Source organism: Dendrobium catenatum, unplaced genomic scaffold (assembly GCF_001605985.2).
Source record: "Dendrobium catenatum unplaced genomic scaffold, ASM160598v2 fragScaff_scaffold_1567, whole genome shotgun sequence".
NCBI lineage: Eukaryota > Viridiplantae > Streptophyta > Magnoliopsida > Asparagales > Orchidaceae > Dendrobium > Dendrobium catenatum.
The window spans coordinates 65,300-83,879 of NW_021320029.1; the positions used below are offsets into that span (position 1 = coordinate 65,300).

Genomic DNA, 18,580 nt, shown 5'->3' on the forward strand with positions numbered 1-18,580 from the left:
AATTTCATTTTATGATAGTATTACTATATATGATGATAAATTTAATATTAATTGAAGTATCAAATGATATTCAAATCTTATGTGCTTATAATCAAATTGTGCCAATCAATTAGATGAATTGAAAGAGCCTATGATCATTCAATTATAAGGTTAATAAAACACTATTATAGGTGATAAAAGATATATGATCAAGGGGATCAATATGCACAGTTATGTTGAGCGTTTTTTATCATGACAATATTTTATCAAAATGCCCCCTCTAAAAAAGCTATGATCATATTTTTTATATGAAATAAGTTTGAAAATTGAGAGATCTTAAAAAATCTTTGCGACATTGACATTATATTATCATCTCCATCCTACATTTTTTTTTTCTATAGTCTCTATAATGAAAAAGAAATAACTTTTCTCCATTATATAATACTGTATAAGAGTGATTTGTAAAATTTTTAACAAATATCATAAAGCAATATCGTACGACTTTCATGCTTCATTACATTTTTGCTTGTATATTTTCTAAAGGTAGTTTTAAAATTGCTGTTTGGGAGAATGAAGTTTTCTAACCGAGAAATTAATATAAAAAATCTTTTGAAAAATAATGCAAAAATATAATTTTCTAAAAAAACATTTCTATAAAAATGTCACATACAATGATACAAACAAAAGCGCCCAAAAAAAAAAAAAAAAAAAAAAAAAAAGAAGAGAATAAAAAATCTGACATTTCCAAACTGAAAAGTAGAAATTAAGCGGTCTCAAATTCATTTCCTTTTAAACCACCGGTGCATTGCTTGGCGGACTTATAAATCCTCAATGACAGGAAAGCCTTCTTTATATATTTATTAATTATCAACTCGTCCCTGTTAGCCTGTTTGGGATTGAACTCTCGCGCCTCCATACCCTGCTCAGATCGATCTCTTTTACGATTTTCTCAAATTTACTTGACGGATTCCTCTTCCAAGGTGCACCCCCTCCTCGTTTAGCATTCAAATAACTTCAACGCAAAATTTATACCTTTTGGCATTATTAATGCTATAATCCTTAACGATTTGGTTTGCTGGCCATAGAAGGAGCAATTTGCTTTGGAAAAAGCTAGGGTTTATCAAATGGAATTTCATTACTAATAAAAATCGACATTTTAGATATCAAGGGTTCTACAATCTTCACTAAAAGATGTCTAATCAGTTTGCGTTGGCGGTCTACTGTGTTGTACTCCTAAAAACCGCTTCTGTTCTTGCGAACTGTTTGTTTTTCGCTTCATCAATCTGTTTGGCGTTTTTCATGATTCAGTTTATTTTGAATTGTTTTAGTTGGAACATTGCTTGACTTTTTTGAGGGTTTATGTGCTTTTGCAGATTTTGTTCTACTGAATTGGAGGTTTCCAAGCATAATATTTTGGTTTTTGACTTCCTTTTGGATGCAATGGGTAGAAAGAAAAATCGGCCAATGCGTTCTGGTTCCCTTGTATCAGAAGTTGATGATCCTCAGAGCAGTGGTGTCGCTGAACAAAGTTTAGTGGCTGAAGGTCTCTGTACGACTGCCGGAGAGAATGCTAATTTTTGGAAGCCATTCTTTATTGAGATTGAGTCATGCACTTCGACATTTGATGAGCATTTTGATGTTGCAGAAGTATCACTTGACAATGTGAGTTTTTTTGATGGATTCACTAATTTACTGGTGGAAGATAGTTGTGTAGACGGTAATTTTTCTCTTCGGTTCTGCTTATTGGGTGTAGAAGAAGGTTCCCTTAGATTGGGCAATTTTCCTGTGCTATCAGCTGATAGTATTCTATTGGAGTACATTTGGTTGGGAAGACCTGACTCAAATGGTTGCAGAGAAACTATTATTCTTTTCTCGGGACAATTTGATGGCCCAAATGAGTGTATTTCTGGTCTTGTGCACTTGGTGTTATTTAAGTTTCTGGGATTAAGGCTTATGTTGGATTCCATACTTCCCAATAATTCATCTGCTAGGGTCAGGATTGAAGTTATGAGAAGTGCATTTGATGCTTGCGGGTACCCTTTGGAGGTTGCAAGACAGCCTTGGAGAAGAAGTATGATGAGCGTTATGTCTTGGTTGCGCCCTGAAGTTGTGACATCTGAATTTATATATGGAATAGGCCAATCAGAAGTGATAGATGATTATAAATGTTGTGAATCTAGAAGTTCTGGTTCAAGGAACCGTTTTGAGTTTAATGCTGCTGGCTTTTATGAAGCTATTAAACCCTCAAAGTAAGTAACAATAGCTATTATTTGTGCATTATCAACTAGCTTATTAATAGGCATTTTGCAATGTTTCATGCTTCAGATTCTAGGCAACTTGGTTGTTATGATGTCTAATTTAAACAACCTAGTGATACACTTTTCTACCTAACTGATAGCTCGCCATATATTTCATGAAAATGATTGGACATCTAAACTGGAAAACTGGTTCTTTTCTTCAAGAATAACTAAGCTTTATGTACATTAGTTGCTAAGTAATCCAAAATTTTGTTTGTTTGAATCAATTTAGTTTATGGGATTGTAAATGAAATCCTTATATGCTTGGTGTTGTTGAAAAGTCATTATTTCAACTTCATTGAAAAGTCATTATTTCAACTTCATTCCTTTTTATTGTCTCAAAGTTTTAATGAGTTTTCTAGAGTTTCTTAAGTTATTATTTATTATTCTTGCTGATTACAGAGAAGAGCCAAATTTGGAAAGTGATCTTCCAGATCTACTTCCTTGTCTTAGACCATATCAACAACGTGCGGTTTACTGGATGGTTTCTAGAGAGAAGGGATCATCTGCTGAAAAGTTTGAGCAATTTTTGTTAGCTCCGTTCTCCGTTCCTGTTATGTTCTTGGAAGGAAAATCCAAAATGTTCTACAATCCATTCAAGTACGGTTCCAATAAAAAGGAAAACCCTTTTATGTTACTTTATGCAACTTTTTTATTTACAATAAATAACATAAATGTTGCAGATATCCATTTAGATTTATGACTGCTATTTGTTATTGTTAAAGCAAATGATGGATTGATTTTTACTAGTTTTGGGAGTATACAAGTAATGTGATAATCTGATGTCAAAATTGTTTTAAGATGGCTTCGATAATTCATTTTAGTTTGATTTCATCTCTGATTAACATAACTTTTCCTTGATATACACAAGGGATTCCATAACTTGAAATTGTATGTTGTCCATGTGGGTGTATGCATACTATTCTTGTTAAAAGTTTCACGTACTGAGGACTGACAAATCTGTGATAACTATGCATTTCAATGATTTATCCCTTAGAAGATGCTCAACTAATTATCATCAGTAATGTTTAACAACATATCCACTGGTTAAGTGAACCTTGAACCAATTTTTAATTTAAAGGCACAGCTCCAATTTGAAAAGACTTGCAAGGGAGTTGACTAATTTCTACAACTATTATTATTCTATGTCAAGACTCAACTCCTAGTGTCAATAGTTCTACAAGAAAATATAAATTTCAAATTAGAGAGGTTCTAACAATCCTTTTTATTGGAAAATTTTATTTAAAAGTACTGGAACTGGTTTTATTTTATGTGGCTTTCACTATGTACACTTATTCAAGCTTTGCAAATGATACATATCAAGCTAACGGTCAAGAAAGTCCCATTCAAATTACCATTGGAGAACCTACATGTGCGATAAGTCACAAAGGCAGAGAGGAAGTTAGTAGGATGTTTACCCAAATTTTGGCCCACGAGGACCTGAAAGGGCTTGTTAATAAGAGCCTAGTAGGACCATTAAGTGTTAATCTCTTCCAAGTGATTGATTAATTGCTTTAATAGAATTATTTTAGTTATTCTTGTTTTTTTTTTTGAATTTGAAAAGTTGGAGGGGCTTTTATGTAAAAGTGTAAAAATCTGCTTATTTAAAGGCCTTGAGAATAAGAAATCACTTACTTTTGGTTGCTTATTTAATTTGTAATGTGTTCTTAATTACTGCTGACTGCTGCCTATTGGGCCCCTCTTGGAGTCTCCAAGAATTCTTTTCCTCTTCGTCCAAGTCTCAACTGAGACCCTCATCTTTCTTCTAGCTTTCAGCCGCCAATCCTTAGGTGCTGCCTTGGTGTCTCTAAGAACTGCACACTCTGGTTCTGTTCTTCGAGTTTCTAAGAGCCACATCTCATCTTCCCCTCCAACTCTCATCCATCCAGCCAGGCGTTGCATTCTGGTAATTCTACCGTGAGGATTTTAGATGATGGGCTCCTTCTGATCCAGTCAAGCACTCGCCATCCTTCTTGGATCAAGCACTCACCATCCTTCTCGGTTCTTGCCGTACACGGACAACAGCTCTTAGAACTGAAGGCTTTTGGTTGTTCAAACGCCAACATGTCTCTGAAAGTTGGAGAAGAATCTTTCTTCTCTCGGAATTTTGAAATAGATGGAATTCCAGATCACATTCACTGTTCTCAGATCTTGCAAATTTAGTAGTCAAGAACTTTCTCTCTCCTAGGTTTTGTAAACCGGTTCTCTGTTTTTTCCTAAATCCCCGATAAGGTTGTATCATTTCACTTTTATTGGCAAGAATGCGTGATTTTTCTTTTTGCTTTTGTTTCTAACCTGAAGTGAATTCCCTCCTTTTGCTATCATGTTCTTGTTTTAGCTTTAATTGATCCTTAGCAACTTGTTGGGGAGTTAATGACACGAGTGATAGGTCATTGGTTAAGCATACATGAATATTTATTAGAAAAACCATCTTGTAAAATTTATCTATCAAATTGCCATGGACGACGTAGAAGTGTATGCTCTGCTTGCATAGGAATAACATTGCATAAAACTTCATCTTCATATCTTTCAATTTTAAAAGCAACTAAGACTTGTTTATTTTCCTTTACTTCTTCACTATCATTTAACCATTGTAATTTATATGGTTTAGGATATTTAAGTGTGGATAACCCTAATTTTGTGATCATTATAGTGCTAGCTACATTACTACAATTACCACCATCAATAATTAAGCTACATACCTTATCCTTGACAAAACACCTTGTGTAGAAAATGTTCTCTTGTTGTGTTTCCTTCATTTCTTTGGTTTGCACATTAAGAGCTCTCCTTGCCACCAACTAATCTCCTGGGACAGCGAATTCCTCCTCACCATTTAGCAATACAACAAGATTTTCTTTTATGTGGTCATCTTCTTCATCTATCTCCAGTTCCCCATCATCTACCATTACCATGAGACATTTGTTTGGACATTGAATAGCAATGTGGCCCCTACCTTGACATTTAAAACATTTTATGTCATGATTACAAGGCACAAAATGTTCAGTTTTACCTTTAGGATCGTGTGAACGACTACTCTCCACTTTATGTTCAAATCGAGGCTTGAGGTGTAAAGGTAGCTGTGGCCGATCTTCCTTTCTAGAAAAGCTGGGTTTACAAGAGTGGTGGCCGGAATTGGAGGCTGCTTGGGAGTTTTCTTTTCTTTTGATTTGCCTTTCTACCTTTATAGTCATGTGCAACATATCTTCGATTTCCACATAATGTTGTAGTTCCACTTGTTCTTGAATCCCTGGATTCAGGCCTTGTTAAAATCTAGCCACGGTGGCCTTGGGATCTTCTTCCATATTAGCTATAATCATCACTTTTTTCATTTCTTGGAAGTATTCTTCTATATTTTGGTTTCCTTGCTTCATAACTTATAATATTTTATATAACTCCCTATAGAAATGACTTGGAACAGATCGTTTTCTTATTATAGTTTTCATTTCAAGCCATGTTTCATTAGGATGCTCTTGATTCCTCTTTCGATTGAACACCATTTGATCCCGCCATACCAAGGCATGATCAGAGAATTATGTGGCGTCAATTTGTACCTTCTTTAGTTTGAAATAATTATAGTAGTCAAAGATCACTTGTATCTTTCTTTCTTATTTAAGATATGTTTCTGGATAAGCTCTACCATGGAAAGAAGGGATTCTCATTTTGATATTTCCCATATTATTATCTTCCCTTATTCTAGCTTCACGATTTCCAAATTCATGCATCCTTTCTCTATTTTGTGGTGAATTTTCTAATTTGCCTAACTATTCTTCTTCCTCATCAGCAAATTGATCCCACATACCCCTTTGTGGCATTGGTCCGGGTTGAATGGGTGAGTTCCTTCGATTTTCCAGCTCCAATCAGTCCAACCTTTCATGGATTTGTGCATATTCAGCCCTCATTATCCGCCTAACTTCACGTTTTCCATTGAACCGTTTAATATGTTTGTCGAAGCATGTGCAGGCATTTTGATTTTGATACTTCTAAACATTTTTTGATGTAGATGCTTGATGCACTTGCACATTTCTCTGCATTGCATGGTGCACTTTCATGTACTTGTGTGATGCACATGCATATTTGAGAAATTTTCATGCAAACTATAAAATCCCTTGAATTGGAAGCTAAATGAACTAATCACAAGTCACAATTTATGAGGATGAAAAGAGCAGGGGAATTGCATTGAAACACATCGATTCAAAAGTGCAATTTTTCAACTTTGGTCGATATAAGTTTCGCATGGATCAAATCGGGATCAAATTTGACCAAATTGAAATCCAACATATAGGAAAGATGAATAGTTACATCCGTTATTCTCTTCTTTTTACGTCATTTTTGTGAGAGGCACAATTCTTCTATGCTATCTAGTCATAATAATTACTTTTGAGTTATATTGCACTAGTATGGACTATTGAGGATAAAAGGCTCCTATGTTGGGCCTGCTTCAATTCATTATATTAAGTGGTTATTTGACAGAAAAAATTGGCGACAATTCCAACTCATTTTTTTAAAGTAAAAAATTGATGTAGATTACCTATCTAAACATTACTCAACCATTTTCTTTCATGTTGAACTTATCAAATCTATCTTAGATGAATAACTTTTTTATCTTCTCTCATGATCATGTTCTACTGTGTTCTTTCACATATGCTAAATTTGAGTATGTTTTCCTTCTGGGCAAACCAAGAGAGTTACCTCCACATAGGGATTAGGTTAATTCTTCAAACATAAGAAGAACATACCAATATGCAAAATAATTTAAGGAAAAAATATTAAATGGGTTACTTTTGGGTCAAAAGCGGGTTTGCGAGTCAACCCAAATATGATTTGTTTAATAAACGGGTCAGAATTTCAAATTTGAACCCAACTTGCTAATTAAATAGTTCAAATCGAATCCATATTTTTTTGGTCGGGTTGGCATGCTGGGTCATTTATTGACACCCTACGCAATGGGTTACAAGCTTATTCATATCGTGATTTATTAAATAAAAGTAAGCTCTCAATTCTCATATAGAAATAGAAGCAGCTTCATAACTTCGTATGTCAATCATTAAGAAGATACACATGCAATGAAGCATTTTTAAGCATATTTCTCATATAAAAAAAATAATCAGGAAGAAAACCAACTGGATGAATCCTTTTCGGCCTATGTTAAGAAAGGTAGCGATAGATGTAAAAAGACTTGGTTACAAAGTATTAGAAATGACTTTTTTATTAGATTTAAATGAGAATTTGACTCTTAATTGGACACAATGGAGAAAAATGATTCATATAGCCGATCCCGTGTAGTGTGATTAAGGCTTGATGTTGTTGTCGCATCAATTAATCATTGCAACACTCAAATGAAATGAATGAAGAATGGAGGTGCTTAAACCCATCCCAATTAGTTGGGATAAATCTAATGATGATGCTTGTCATCCTGTTAGTTCATGGCATCCTTTACTAGCTAAGAAGCTTATTGTTTATATGAAATGTTTCTTGATGTGTGCTTGTCATCCATTTTCTGTTTGAATTGAGTATTGTCATAATCTATCATTTTATGTTTTTAACACTTCTTTATGTATGTATACTTAAAATATATGTATATCTGCATTCACATTGGGTTTCTTTGCTTGCAGTGGAAATGTTTCATGGCGTCCATTACAATTCTCATATGTTTCTGGTGGCATCTTAGCAGGTTAGCTATGACTCCTTTAATTTACTTTGATTTAATTCTGTTTTGAAGTTGTCTTGAAGCTGCAAATTATTATTATTTTTTCATGCATTTTTTTATGTTGGTCTACCAATAAAAAAGATGAGATGGGCCTTGGGAAAACTGTTGAATTGTTGGCTTGCATCTTTGCACATCGGAAGCAATCCATGGATGAATGCATTACTGATGATGAATCCGAACAGATGGGAAGCCAAATAAGAAGACAGAAAAGAGAACGCGTGGAATGTATTTGTGGTGCTGCCAGTGAGAGTCGAAAATATGAAGGAATGTGGGTACAATGTGATATTTGTGATGCATGGCAGCATGCCGATTGTGTTGGATTTTCTTCCAGGAAGAAATCATCTATTTCCCATGATAAGAAGTCTTCTGAAATGATTTCACATATTAAATCGAAGTCTCAACGAAATACAAAGGGAAATAGCTATGTTATCGAAATGGAGGGAAATTTTATATGCTCTTTGTGCACAGAACTTGTGGAAGCTACCAAGATTAAGATATCTACTGGTGCAACCCTTGTAGTTTGTCCAGCTCCTATACAGGCACAGTGGTATTCTGAGATACTACGGTGGGATGATCTTTTCTCTTAATTCTCATTCTACTTAAAAGACTTCCGAAACCTTTTTTTTATGGTGTTCAGCTTATTTATTGCAGATTACTATCCACAATTATTTGTATGTTGGAATAGTTATCTAAAATATGCTTGCTACATTTCAAAGTTGCTATTACACATTGTTAATCCTGTGCACCTGGTGACTGCATAAATTTTGGCATGCATGATTTAAGAAAGATATTGAATAATTCCATTGAGGAAACAATATAAAAAGCTTTTTAAGGGTCATAACCTCATCTACAACTTAAATTGCTTTACATTGTTCTTCAAAGTAGATCTTTTAAAAGTTAAGGTTGGCGTTGCCAATTCCATTAACCTACCAAATTTCAAAATATATATGTTACGCGGGGGATGCTTAGTTAAGTATATGAGCATGCGTGGCATGGTTACTAAAGATTAGTATGTATAGCTATCCATTAGACCCTTTGACAGGACAGGTCATAGCAAGCTCTTAATTTTAATTCAGATTATTTTAGGAAATCTTTTGATTGGATAAAGCAGGCCCAACTTTGGTTTAAGCTTTAAATTTGTGAATCTTATAATGAATGTTCTAAGCGGTCATTTGTACGAGAGATTAGTCTGTGCGATACCGGACGGGAAAACCGTCCGGTACCACTTGGTACCGAATGCGGTACACTTTTGGGGTGACGTGACACATCTTTATTGGCCTCTGGATGATGTCCGGACTCCGCACAGAGTAATTTGCCCATCTGTACATGGCCAGTCTGCTGCAGGTAGTCTGGTTCAGTTGATTTCTGTAAACTTGGTGTGTTCAAAATTTCATCGTTTTAGTGATAATGAGGTTTTTGACTTAGTAGCAAGGCTTTTCCCAAAGGCTATCTAGTGATTAAGCTGTCCGGCAAGTCAGAAAGCTATTTTAATTGTAGCACTTGCTGTCCATTGAATTTTTCATGGTCTGAAGGGTGAATTTCTAACATAATGTGCAAAAGAAGCTAAGTGAGATTGTTGGAACTTTGAACTATCATTCCTATTTGAATTATAGATGTTGGCCAAGATTGCAATCCTTCACTTGAATATTAAGAAGTATTTCACTAAAAGTTATTTTGATGTTTTGACATAATTAGTGTATGGACTTGATTCTTTTTGAAATTTTTACAGTTTGTATTACCTCAATTATTTTTAGCCAACTAATATTCATCGATGGTAAAGGTTATGATAAAGGTTTTTTTCCGCTGACAACTCATTTATGGGTTTATCCGGAGGTTAAAATACATCTAGATGTCCAAGTAAATAAATGCTATTACGAATTCAGGATAAATTTTAAAAAATTTCAGGATAAGTATCCTGTCGCAAAGTAGCTAATGAACTGTTTTTCAACGGATGGTTATGAATTTGCATTGTTGCATATATTATGATCATAATTGCTTCTTGAATCTATAGATGAAGTATTTAGAATTCATGAAGTTTCATTTACAAATCTTCATCCTTTAATTTAGCATTGTTTTATTGAGGCACATTATAATGTTCACTACTTTGCTATTAAGATTTAATTGCATTAAATGGGTTATGATGTGACTTGTGACTCATTCTCACAGTCACACGAGACCTGGTTCGCTGAAAATTTACATCTATGAAGGTGCTAGGAACATAACAACAACAACCGCTCTAAAATCTACCATGAGTGAACTGGCAACAGCTGATATTGTCTTAACCACATATGACGTCCTAAAAGAGGATCTATCGCATGATGCTGACCGGCATGATGGTGATCGTCATTTTTTGAGGTTCCGAAAGAGGTATTTGAGCTCTCTTTTTATCCTTTTGCTACAGCACTGGCGATTTCTTATTTACCATCTTTCTTTTCTTTCTTTTGGTAAATAAATAAATAGTTACTCTAAATAGAAACATTTATTTGTAGGAAAGCTAAGTAATAAGTAGGAAGTATGGAGCCTTTTTCTCTATTTATCTATCGTGATATCCAATTATTGCTATATCTCAATGATTTTTTTAGCATAAGTTAGCTGCATTTAACAATTCTTATGTAGTTAGGGTGCTTCATATCCCCACTACTGATGATTTAATCTAGATCATACACGTATGGTACATTGGATGTAAAAAATCAAGGTATCAATCATCAAAGATGCATCAGAAAGGTATGAATTGAATCACCTGATTGAGTTAAGTTTGTTTGTCAATCATCTCAATTAGGATTTGTTTGGATGATCTGCTTAGAAGTCAAAATTCAAACATATGGCAGGTGATTCTCTTTTCAGAACATTTTGCTTGTCAAAAACAATTAGAAGTGCACATGTTGCTCGGGTTCTTGTACCTCTCTTCAATTACACATGCAGTCCACAGTCAATCTATCAGCCAAACTGGTTTTTGCAGAGACATTTCGTAGCACACATATATGAATTCATTAATATTCTTAGTAAATACGAGCAGTTTATATCATGTCACATCAATGCATAAAAGTTTGCATGTATGATCGAGTTCAGATCAATCTGTGTACTTGGTTTGAGATGCATGAATTATATAATACGACTATAGACAATATTTATAACATTAATATTATGCTATCAAGATAACAATCTCAAAATGCTGTACAAAATACAATACTCGGTAAAGATTCAATATGATCATACTATATCACATAATAATTATGGTATTAATATGCAAAAAATTACTCGGCGAAAGTTGTCAAAAATTGAGATATCCAAAATTTTGTAAAATCTATCCAAATTAAGTACGAAAAATTAGGTGAAGAGAATTCACAAGAAACAGAACAATAGCCTTCCTCAAGCTTAACAATTTTCCCAACTAGCTTGCCTTATAAAAATGACTCTAAGACTTTCAAGTCATAGCTTTCTCTTCTTTTCTCTTTTTCTATCATTCTCTCCGTTGCTCTTCTGATGGCCATGTAAAGGATGCTTTAGAGATTTCTAGATAAGCATTATACTTATAAAAAAAAATAAATGGTTGGCTTGTAACCATATAAATTATTTGGCTTTAATCATAGAGTTCATACAAATCCTTTTATATCTTGAAACCTCTAATTTCAAATTTTATGGAAGCTTAGTCAATAAATACACAGTTTATTTGAAACTCAACTGATAAAGTTTGTAAAACGGACATATGATAGTTCAGAAAAGTATATTTTTATAAAGACATGATAATTCCTTAAGAAAAATAAATTAAATAAAGAACATTCTATTTTAATACCTATAATGCCCATAAAAATAGAAAAAAAATACTCATAAAATAGAGTACACAATGTAAAAATTGTAAATATAGTTTGTCAATTGGAATTAAAACAATAGAAAAAATTCGATTGAATATAGTAAGTTAAATTTTATCTAATAATAGTTCAGTGGGTCATATCACTGTTCTTAAAAAAATCTTTTGTATGATAATCAGGGGATCAGAATTTTTTAAAAATAAATTCATATTAATTAAATCATATATAGAAAACTAACATAAACCGAATAAGCACTCAATGGTGGGTTTTTTTTTTTTGCATAAAACAGTACCTATGGATATTATAAAAAAATTCCTTAATTTGCAACATATGATTAGTTGCCTTTGTATTCAATTCATCTAAGAATGTTTGGGCTAATAAATTATCTCAAAAGTCTTAATATTTACTATAACTTTGGAAGAAGTGGCCGAAGTTATATATATATATATATATATATATATAATCAAACTTGAGATGACTCTCACAGCCTCAAACTCCCAACCACACATCGCAGAATCCTAACGTCCATACCCAATCCTGCGGCATGTTGCAAACAATGCTTAGTCATTGCTATTTCTCCTTCAATGCCTCTCCTCTTAGGCTCTTATTGTTGAAAACGCATTTCTTTAGTTTTAGTATGAGGGATGATAGAAAAATAGTTATCTAAAATGATGATTTTAATGAAGATCCTCTAATTGATGAGATTAGGGGAGATTTAAATTCATAAATTATGACATTAGACTACTTGTTTATATTGAATTAAAAGTGGAGGAGATTAATTTTTTAGCGTTGGTTGTAACTTTTTAAAATTTTTAGTAAACTTTAATTTTTTTATAATTTTATTAATATCTTACTTTCATGTTAGTATGTTATTTGTTATTTTATCTTTTTCATTAATTTAATGGTTTACTTCTACGGCTTATGCCTCAAAGCGTCTTGAGGCTTATGCCTCATCATACGGAAAGAAAATGCCTCAATACCTGACTGTGCAATTTCAAACCTTGGTATGTATATTTAGGTATAAATCTACTTACTAATGTTGACCTCTATACATATTCTAAGATCAATCAAGTGCATCAAGGAAGGCAAACAACAGATATGTTGCTTATTACGAGCATCAGGACACCGCGATCACTATAAAAAAAGCTCAAAACTTTATCCGATCATGAAATAGATTACGTTGTTGAGCTCAGGACATTGAATTTGCTAAGAAAATGTCATTTGTGCATAACTTAATCGAAAATGACGACGAGCATGACCTTTGGCAGACACAACGCTACCTACAATTATTCAAATGACTTTTGATTGTTAAATGGATTGTGTCGATATATTTAGAACATCAAATTTACCTAAGAGGGACCCTTCTAATCGAATAGAGTGAAGGTGATCGAAATCGACGGACTACAAACAGAACATTGTGCGACATTGCCTGTACATCATATGTTTGCAAAACGAACTTCGTTGTTGTGTCTAGAACATCTAAATCATATAGAAAAGATTGTAATATTGCTTGGGTCTTTGCCCGAGCAAAAAAGCTTGAAATCAACATGAATTTCGAGGTGGCGATTGTAATATCAAAAATCTGCTCCAGGATCGTCCAGGACGATCTGGATCGTCCTGGGACGATCAGTTGTATGCCAAAACCTGCTCAAATCCCTGCTACAGTTGTCCATGCTAGCCAAGATGAAAATATAATATATATAAAGTAATAAAAAAATTCCTAAACTAAAAACCTATGACTTTTTTTTCCTCCCATATCCTCTCCCATCTCTTAGATCTCTCTCTATTTACTCACACAAGCTCCCGCTCTACTCTCTATTCTAGCACTGCTGGCCCCCTCACCTCTCGCCTCTACCATCTCTCTTGTGTAGCCCCAACAACATCTCCACTTCTCTGCTCGCAAAGCAGCAGCAATTGTAGCCCCATTCCACTCATCAGCTGATCCCTTGCCGGTTTCCTTTTCCAAACTGAGTCGTCGCCAACCTCCAGATCTCCCCGTCATCTGCTCCTCTGTTCTGTTTCCCATCCCGCCTCCCTCCCATCCAGCACAACCAAACAACAGCCCTCCAATCATCCTTGTCCAGGCTAGCCACCCCTCACAGCGGTCTTGCAAGCACTTTTTCTCCCACTCACGTGAATGTCACCTGGTGCCGTGAAACTCCTCCAGCAGCCGAACTCCAAGCCCATCATGCACCTTCTCAACAACTCCATGTCTCTACTCCACTGAACTCGAGAAGCCATAGCCCACATCTGATCTTTCATCTACCACCTGCCCTTCCCCTCACTGATCACCCAAATTGCTCCCAGCCTCATACCTTGTAATACCCTAGGGCTTAATTTTGGAAGAATTGTCAATTTATCTATTACCAGGAGTTATTTTCTTCTTTGATTCAACGATTTACAAATAAGATGAGTTAAGTATAAAAAAAATGATTCATTGAAGGAGAGCAAGGACTGCATTTTCATTTCAAACACAAAGTATGTATCATTGTAAATGAGGGGAAGTGGATTGTACATGTATCTTACACTGGATGCAAAAAATCAATTTACTAGCTATCAAATTTATTGGGTATGCAAGAATTGAATTAATTGTTATATTGTAGTTTGCTAGTCAATCTACTCGGTTAGGATTCATTTGGATGATCTGCGGAAGTCACAAGCCCTCGTCAATACAATCCAGTTGACATGAGGACCAATTCTACTTAGCAAGGTAGATGATGTGATATTAAATGTAACACGACCATTCACATATTGGTATGATTCTTATTTATAAAGTCATGGTCATTTGAGGGATCTATTCAATGTTGAATAAGAACTTCTGGTTATTAAAGGGAGAAATGACTTGGAATATAACAATTGGAAACACACTATAACGTCATTCAGGACACTAAAAGGAAGATTGAAGAATGGAGGGAAAGCTCGTGATCATTACGCAAAAAATTTTCATCCTCTACTTATTCTCAAAATATTCTAATTTTTTATACCGAGGAGAGATCTTATAACAACTTTATTAAGAAATAAAACTTTCTTCAATCTCTGCACAGTGGATGTAGGGTACAAGACTAAACTGTTGGAGAATTTTTGTATCCTCAAACGGATTGCATATTTTATAATCGGGCGCGGCATAAGAATACGATATATTACCCCGGAGGGTAAAAATATCATCTCCTTATGGACTCAATCATCGAGTCGAAACCTATGAGCATCTTAGACTAAACAACTATAAAATCTTGTGTCTACGTTTTGCCACTACTCGCTTCCACCTTATTCTCTCAAACTCGAAGTTACTTTAGATGCAATCCTCTTCTTACTCTATGAACTTCAAACAAAGCAAAATCAGCAATTCACTCTGAGATTGTTTCTAATATTGACTTGAGCAAGTGTAGGGTCATTCTTTTTAATTCATGCTAATTAAAATTTTAAAGTTGTTCTGTTTCCAACCATCACTTGTGGAAATGTTAAATTCCACTTTAACTCATGATTCAGCCGTTTGGAAAGAAAATTCTCTTTTTGGAAGCTGTTAGCATGTGCTTTAATCTGTGGCAGTTTTATTCTTTTTTTTTTTTGTTAACCAAAGGCTATCCTAGAGTGGCTAATGGAATTTCCTGTAAGACCTTTCATGAGATAGCCTATGATTGACCTATTCATTTGACGTGCAAGTGTCTTTCACATCTATATAGTGAGCAGTTTTAATATGAAATAAATTGAACTCAATCTCAACTTTTCAGGAGTTAAATGTTATTATTTCTTCTGATGTTAACTTTGCAGGATAAAGTCAGAATGGGTGACATTTATGTATTTACTTATATAAAGCTGTTTATTATTACCTATCTGAACTTCAGATTATCATAATGTATGATACTTTTAGGTATCCTGTTATTCCTACTTTACTTACAAGGATACATTGGTGGAGAGTGTGCCTGGATGAGGCTCAGATGGTTGAGTGCAACACAGCATCGGTAACAGAGATGGCAATGCGTTTACATGCTCACCATCGTTGGTGTATCACAGGAACTCCAATTCAGCATCGACTTGATGATCTGTTTGGGCTTCTGCGATTCCTTAGAGCTAGTCCTTTTGATGCCTATAGATGGTGGGTTCAAGTTGTCAGAGATCCATATGAGGTAGGTTACTTTAATTGTTTTTTTGGGCCTTGTCTTATTGGTGGGTCTTGAGAATCACTTCTTATTGTTGGCTCATGGATAATGGAAGAGATGTGAAATATGAAAGCTGTAGATGAATTTTTTTTTTTTCGGCGTTGACTTAGGTAATTTTATTTTCCTGATCTGTTTGTATCATTTCATCTTTATTTAAGCCAGTACACATGGGTGCTAATTGGTTCAATTGGTTAAGGTCATTGAAAGTTGCTGTTAAGGTCCTGAATTCAAATCCTAACTACAGAAAAGAATCCCACCACTTTGGTTTGTAAAAAAAAGAAGCTGTTACACTTCATTGTGGTTTGGATTGTAGTTACTCATGATATCATTTCATTTTAAGTCTAATTGTGTCCTTGGAATAAAATACAGACAAGAGTTCCTAGCTTTTCTTTCTCAGAGTTAGAATCATGAAATTTACCTTAGAAAACTCATTTATTGAGCCAACTGGTGTAGATTCTGCCTTATCGGGAGTATTACTATCAGTTCTAGCGTACTTCCTATTTCTGTCATGTTGTTAGGTGTGTTTTACATACATGCATCTTGTCATAGTTATCTGACTGCAGTAACTGTCGGATAAGCTCGTGGAAGAATTATATGCATTTCTTTATGAATTTATGGTGGTTTCAATTTAGTTTGGAGCTTTTTGCATAAGATTTAATTGTACCCGTGCATACAGTTTTTAATTTTTTAGTAAGTTGAGCTTCCGAAATGCATGAGTTGTGTTCTTGTGGCTGGAGAATGCGGAATCTTGATCAATGTGTGGCAAATCATCCAATGAGGATTTGTTGACATGAATAGTGCTCATCAGGTTGACTGGAGCAGATGATTTTTCCTAGTAATTTCATCATTTGTTTTTCAGAGGGAAGACAAAGTGGCCATGGAATTCATCCACAAAATGTTCAAGCAAATTATGTGGCGTTCATCTAAGATTCATGTGTCAGAGGAATTGCAGTTACCTCCGCAGGAAGAGTGTTTGCTGTGGCTGACATTGTCTCCTGTTGAAGAGCATTTCTATCAGAAGCAGCATGAAACATGTGTAAGATGTGCAGAAGAAATCCTCAGAAGTTTCAGAAGTAATAGTCAAGGAAGAGAATGCATTTTGGGTATTTGCTGTTTTGAATTGAGTACATAGTACAGTAATAAATATGATAATATTCCTGGAATTTCAAATCATTTTCAGGTTCTGAAAGTTCATGCAATAGCTTTCTCTCTCATGATGAAGTTGCAAAGCTTCTATGGCCACTTTTAAAACTTCGGCAGGCATGTTGCCATCCTCAAGTTGGAAGTTCTGGTCTTTGCTCATTGCAAAATTCTCCTTTGACTATGGAAGAGATTCTTGAAGTGAGTATGATAGGTACTTTGTCCAACTCAAGGTATGCTTATTGGATTGAAAATTCTAAATATAGGAAACTGCTTGTGTAGGTTCTTATTGGCAAAGCAAAGATTGAAGGAGAGGAAGCTCTCAGAAGAGTTGCTGTGGCACTGAATGGATTAGCTGGGTTGGCTGTAATCGAGGAAGATAATGAGAGAGCAGTTTCACTCTACAAAGAAGCACTGGTTGTAGCGGATGAAAACAGTAATGATTACCGTTTGGACCCTTTGTTGAGCCTGCACATTCATTACAATCTGGCTGAATTGCTTTCTCTCACTTCTGAACTCTCTTGTCCATACATGGGAAACCATTCTGAAACTAATGAGAACAAAAGGGATGTTACTGGTAAGTATGAACGACATTACGTTAAGAGACAAAAAGTTGGTGCAGACTGCAAACCTAATTCTATCAAAGAATCCTTGGAGAAGCATGCCATCCTAAATTCATCCACTGTCGATGATAATGTATGCGAAGCTAAAGAGAACAGAGCTAATAATGAACTGCCATCTAGGTGCTATGCAGTTGGTTGTTTGAGAAAAACATGTGAAAATATTAAGCAAAAGTACCTGTCTGCTTTTATTTCAAAATTGTCCGTAGCTCAGCAGGATTTTAAAAGTTCCTATAAGGAGGTAACTTTTCCATTCATTTTCTTTTATTTTCCTGTTGTTCCTTGAGCTAGATGAAATTATTTTCTTGATTTATGTTGAAGTAAATGAAAGAGCCGTTGTTAAAATCCAATCCTCCGAGTCTGCATTTGGTACTTTGAGGTGTGATATTCTTGATTTTGATTAAATATTTCTTTTATATTGATGCTAGATATGGCTATTTTTTAACTTGTAAGTTATTAAGAATCACCTATCTTACAAATAACAAATAATTTCAGTTTTTTCAAGACGAAGTTGTGCTTGAACATGTTCTATGCAAAACTAATTTACTGGCATGGTGGAGCAGATATTAAACTAGAGAGCATACTTTGTATTCCAAGTATTTAACTGTTAACAGTACAGTAGACTTTTCTTGCCAATATGATTTGATAAGTATTAATGATGATCAACAATTTCTAAGTTTTCCAACTTCCTCCTTTTCAAATGAGCGTTTCCCTTAATTAATAAACTCGGTTACCTGATGATACAGCTAAATACAATGTTCCTTTCCTTCTACCTTACTTGTCCATTTCTTCATTTAAGTAAAAGATTTTGTTTCATTCGCCACTATGAACCTGTCTAGTGTTTATCCTGCTTTGTTGAGTTTATGTTATT

The 18,580-nt window shown here is 34.6% G+C and overlaps 1 protein-coding gene across 3 annotated transcripts in view; it reads left to right on the top strand.

The window, feature by feature from the left end:
• The first annotated feature begins 892 nt into the window (after positions 1-892).
• LOC110102920 (E3 ubiquitin-protein ligase SHPRH) overlaps positions 893-18,580 on the top strand; it is a 40,850-nt gene continuing 23,162 nt past the window's right edge. Inside the window, exons 1-10 of one of the 3 annotated variants that reach the window (XM_028700648.1) lie at positions 893-959; positions 1,353-2,228; positions 2,679-2,876; positions 7,889-7,947; positions 8,065-8,548; positions 10,150-10,350; positions 15,661-15,916; positions 16,809-17,052; positions 17,130-17,290; positions 17,372-17,950. In XM_028700648.1, the coding sequence (XP_028556481.1) occupies positions 1,420-2,228; positions 2,679-2,876; positions 7,889-7,947; positions 8,065-8,548; positions 10,150-10,350; positions 15,661-15,916; positions 16,809-17,052; positions 17,130-17,290; positions 17,372-17,950 (2,991 nt within the window). In that variant the 5' untranslated portion in view covers positions 893-959; positions 1,353-1,419. The remainder of the gene's footprint in view (positions 960-1,352; positions 2,229-2,678; positions 2,877-7,888; positions 7,948-8,064; positions 8,549-10,149; positions 10,351-15,660; positions 15,917-16,808; positions 17,053-17,129; positions 17,291-17,371; positions 17,951-18,580) is intronic. The other 2 variants (XM_028700649.1, XM_020831439.2) reach the window with 2 other exon arrangements.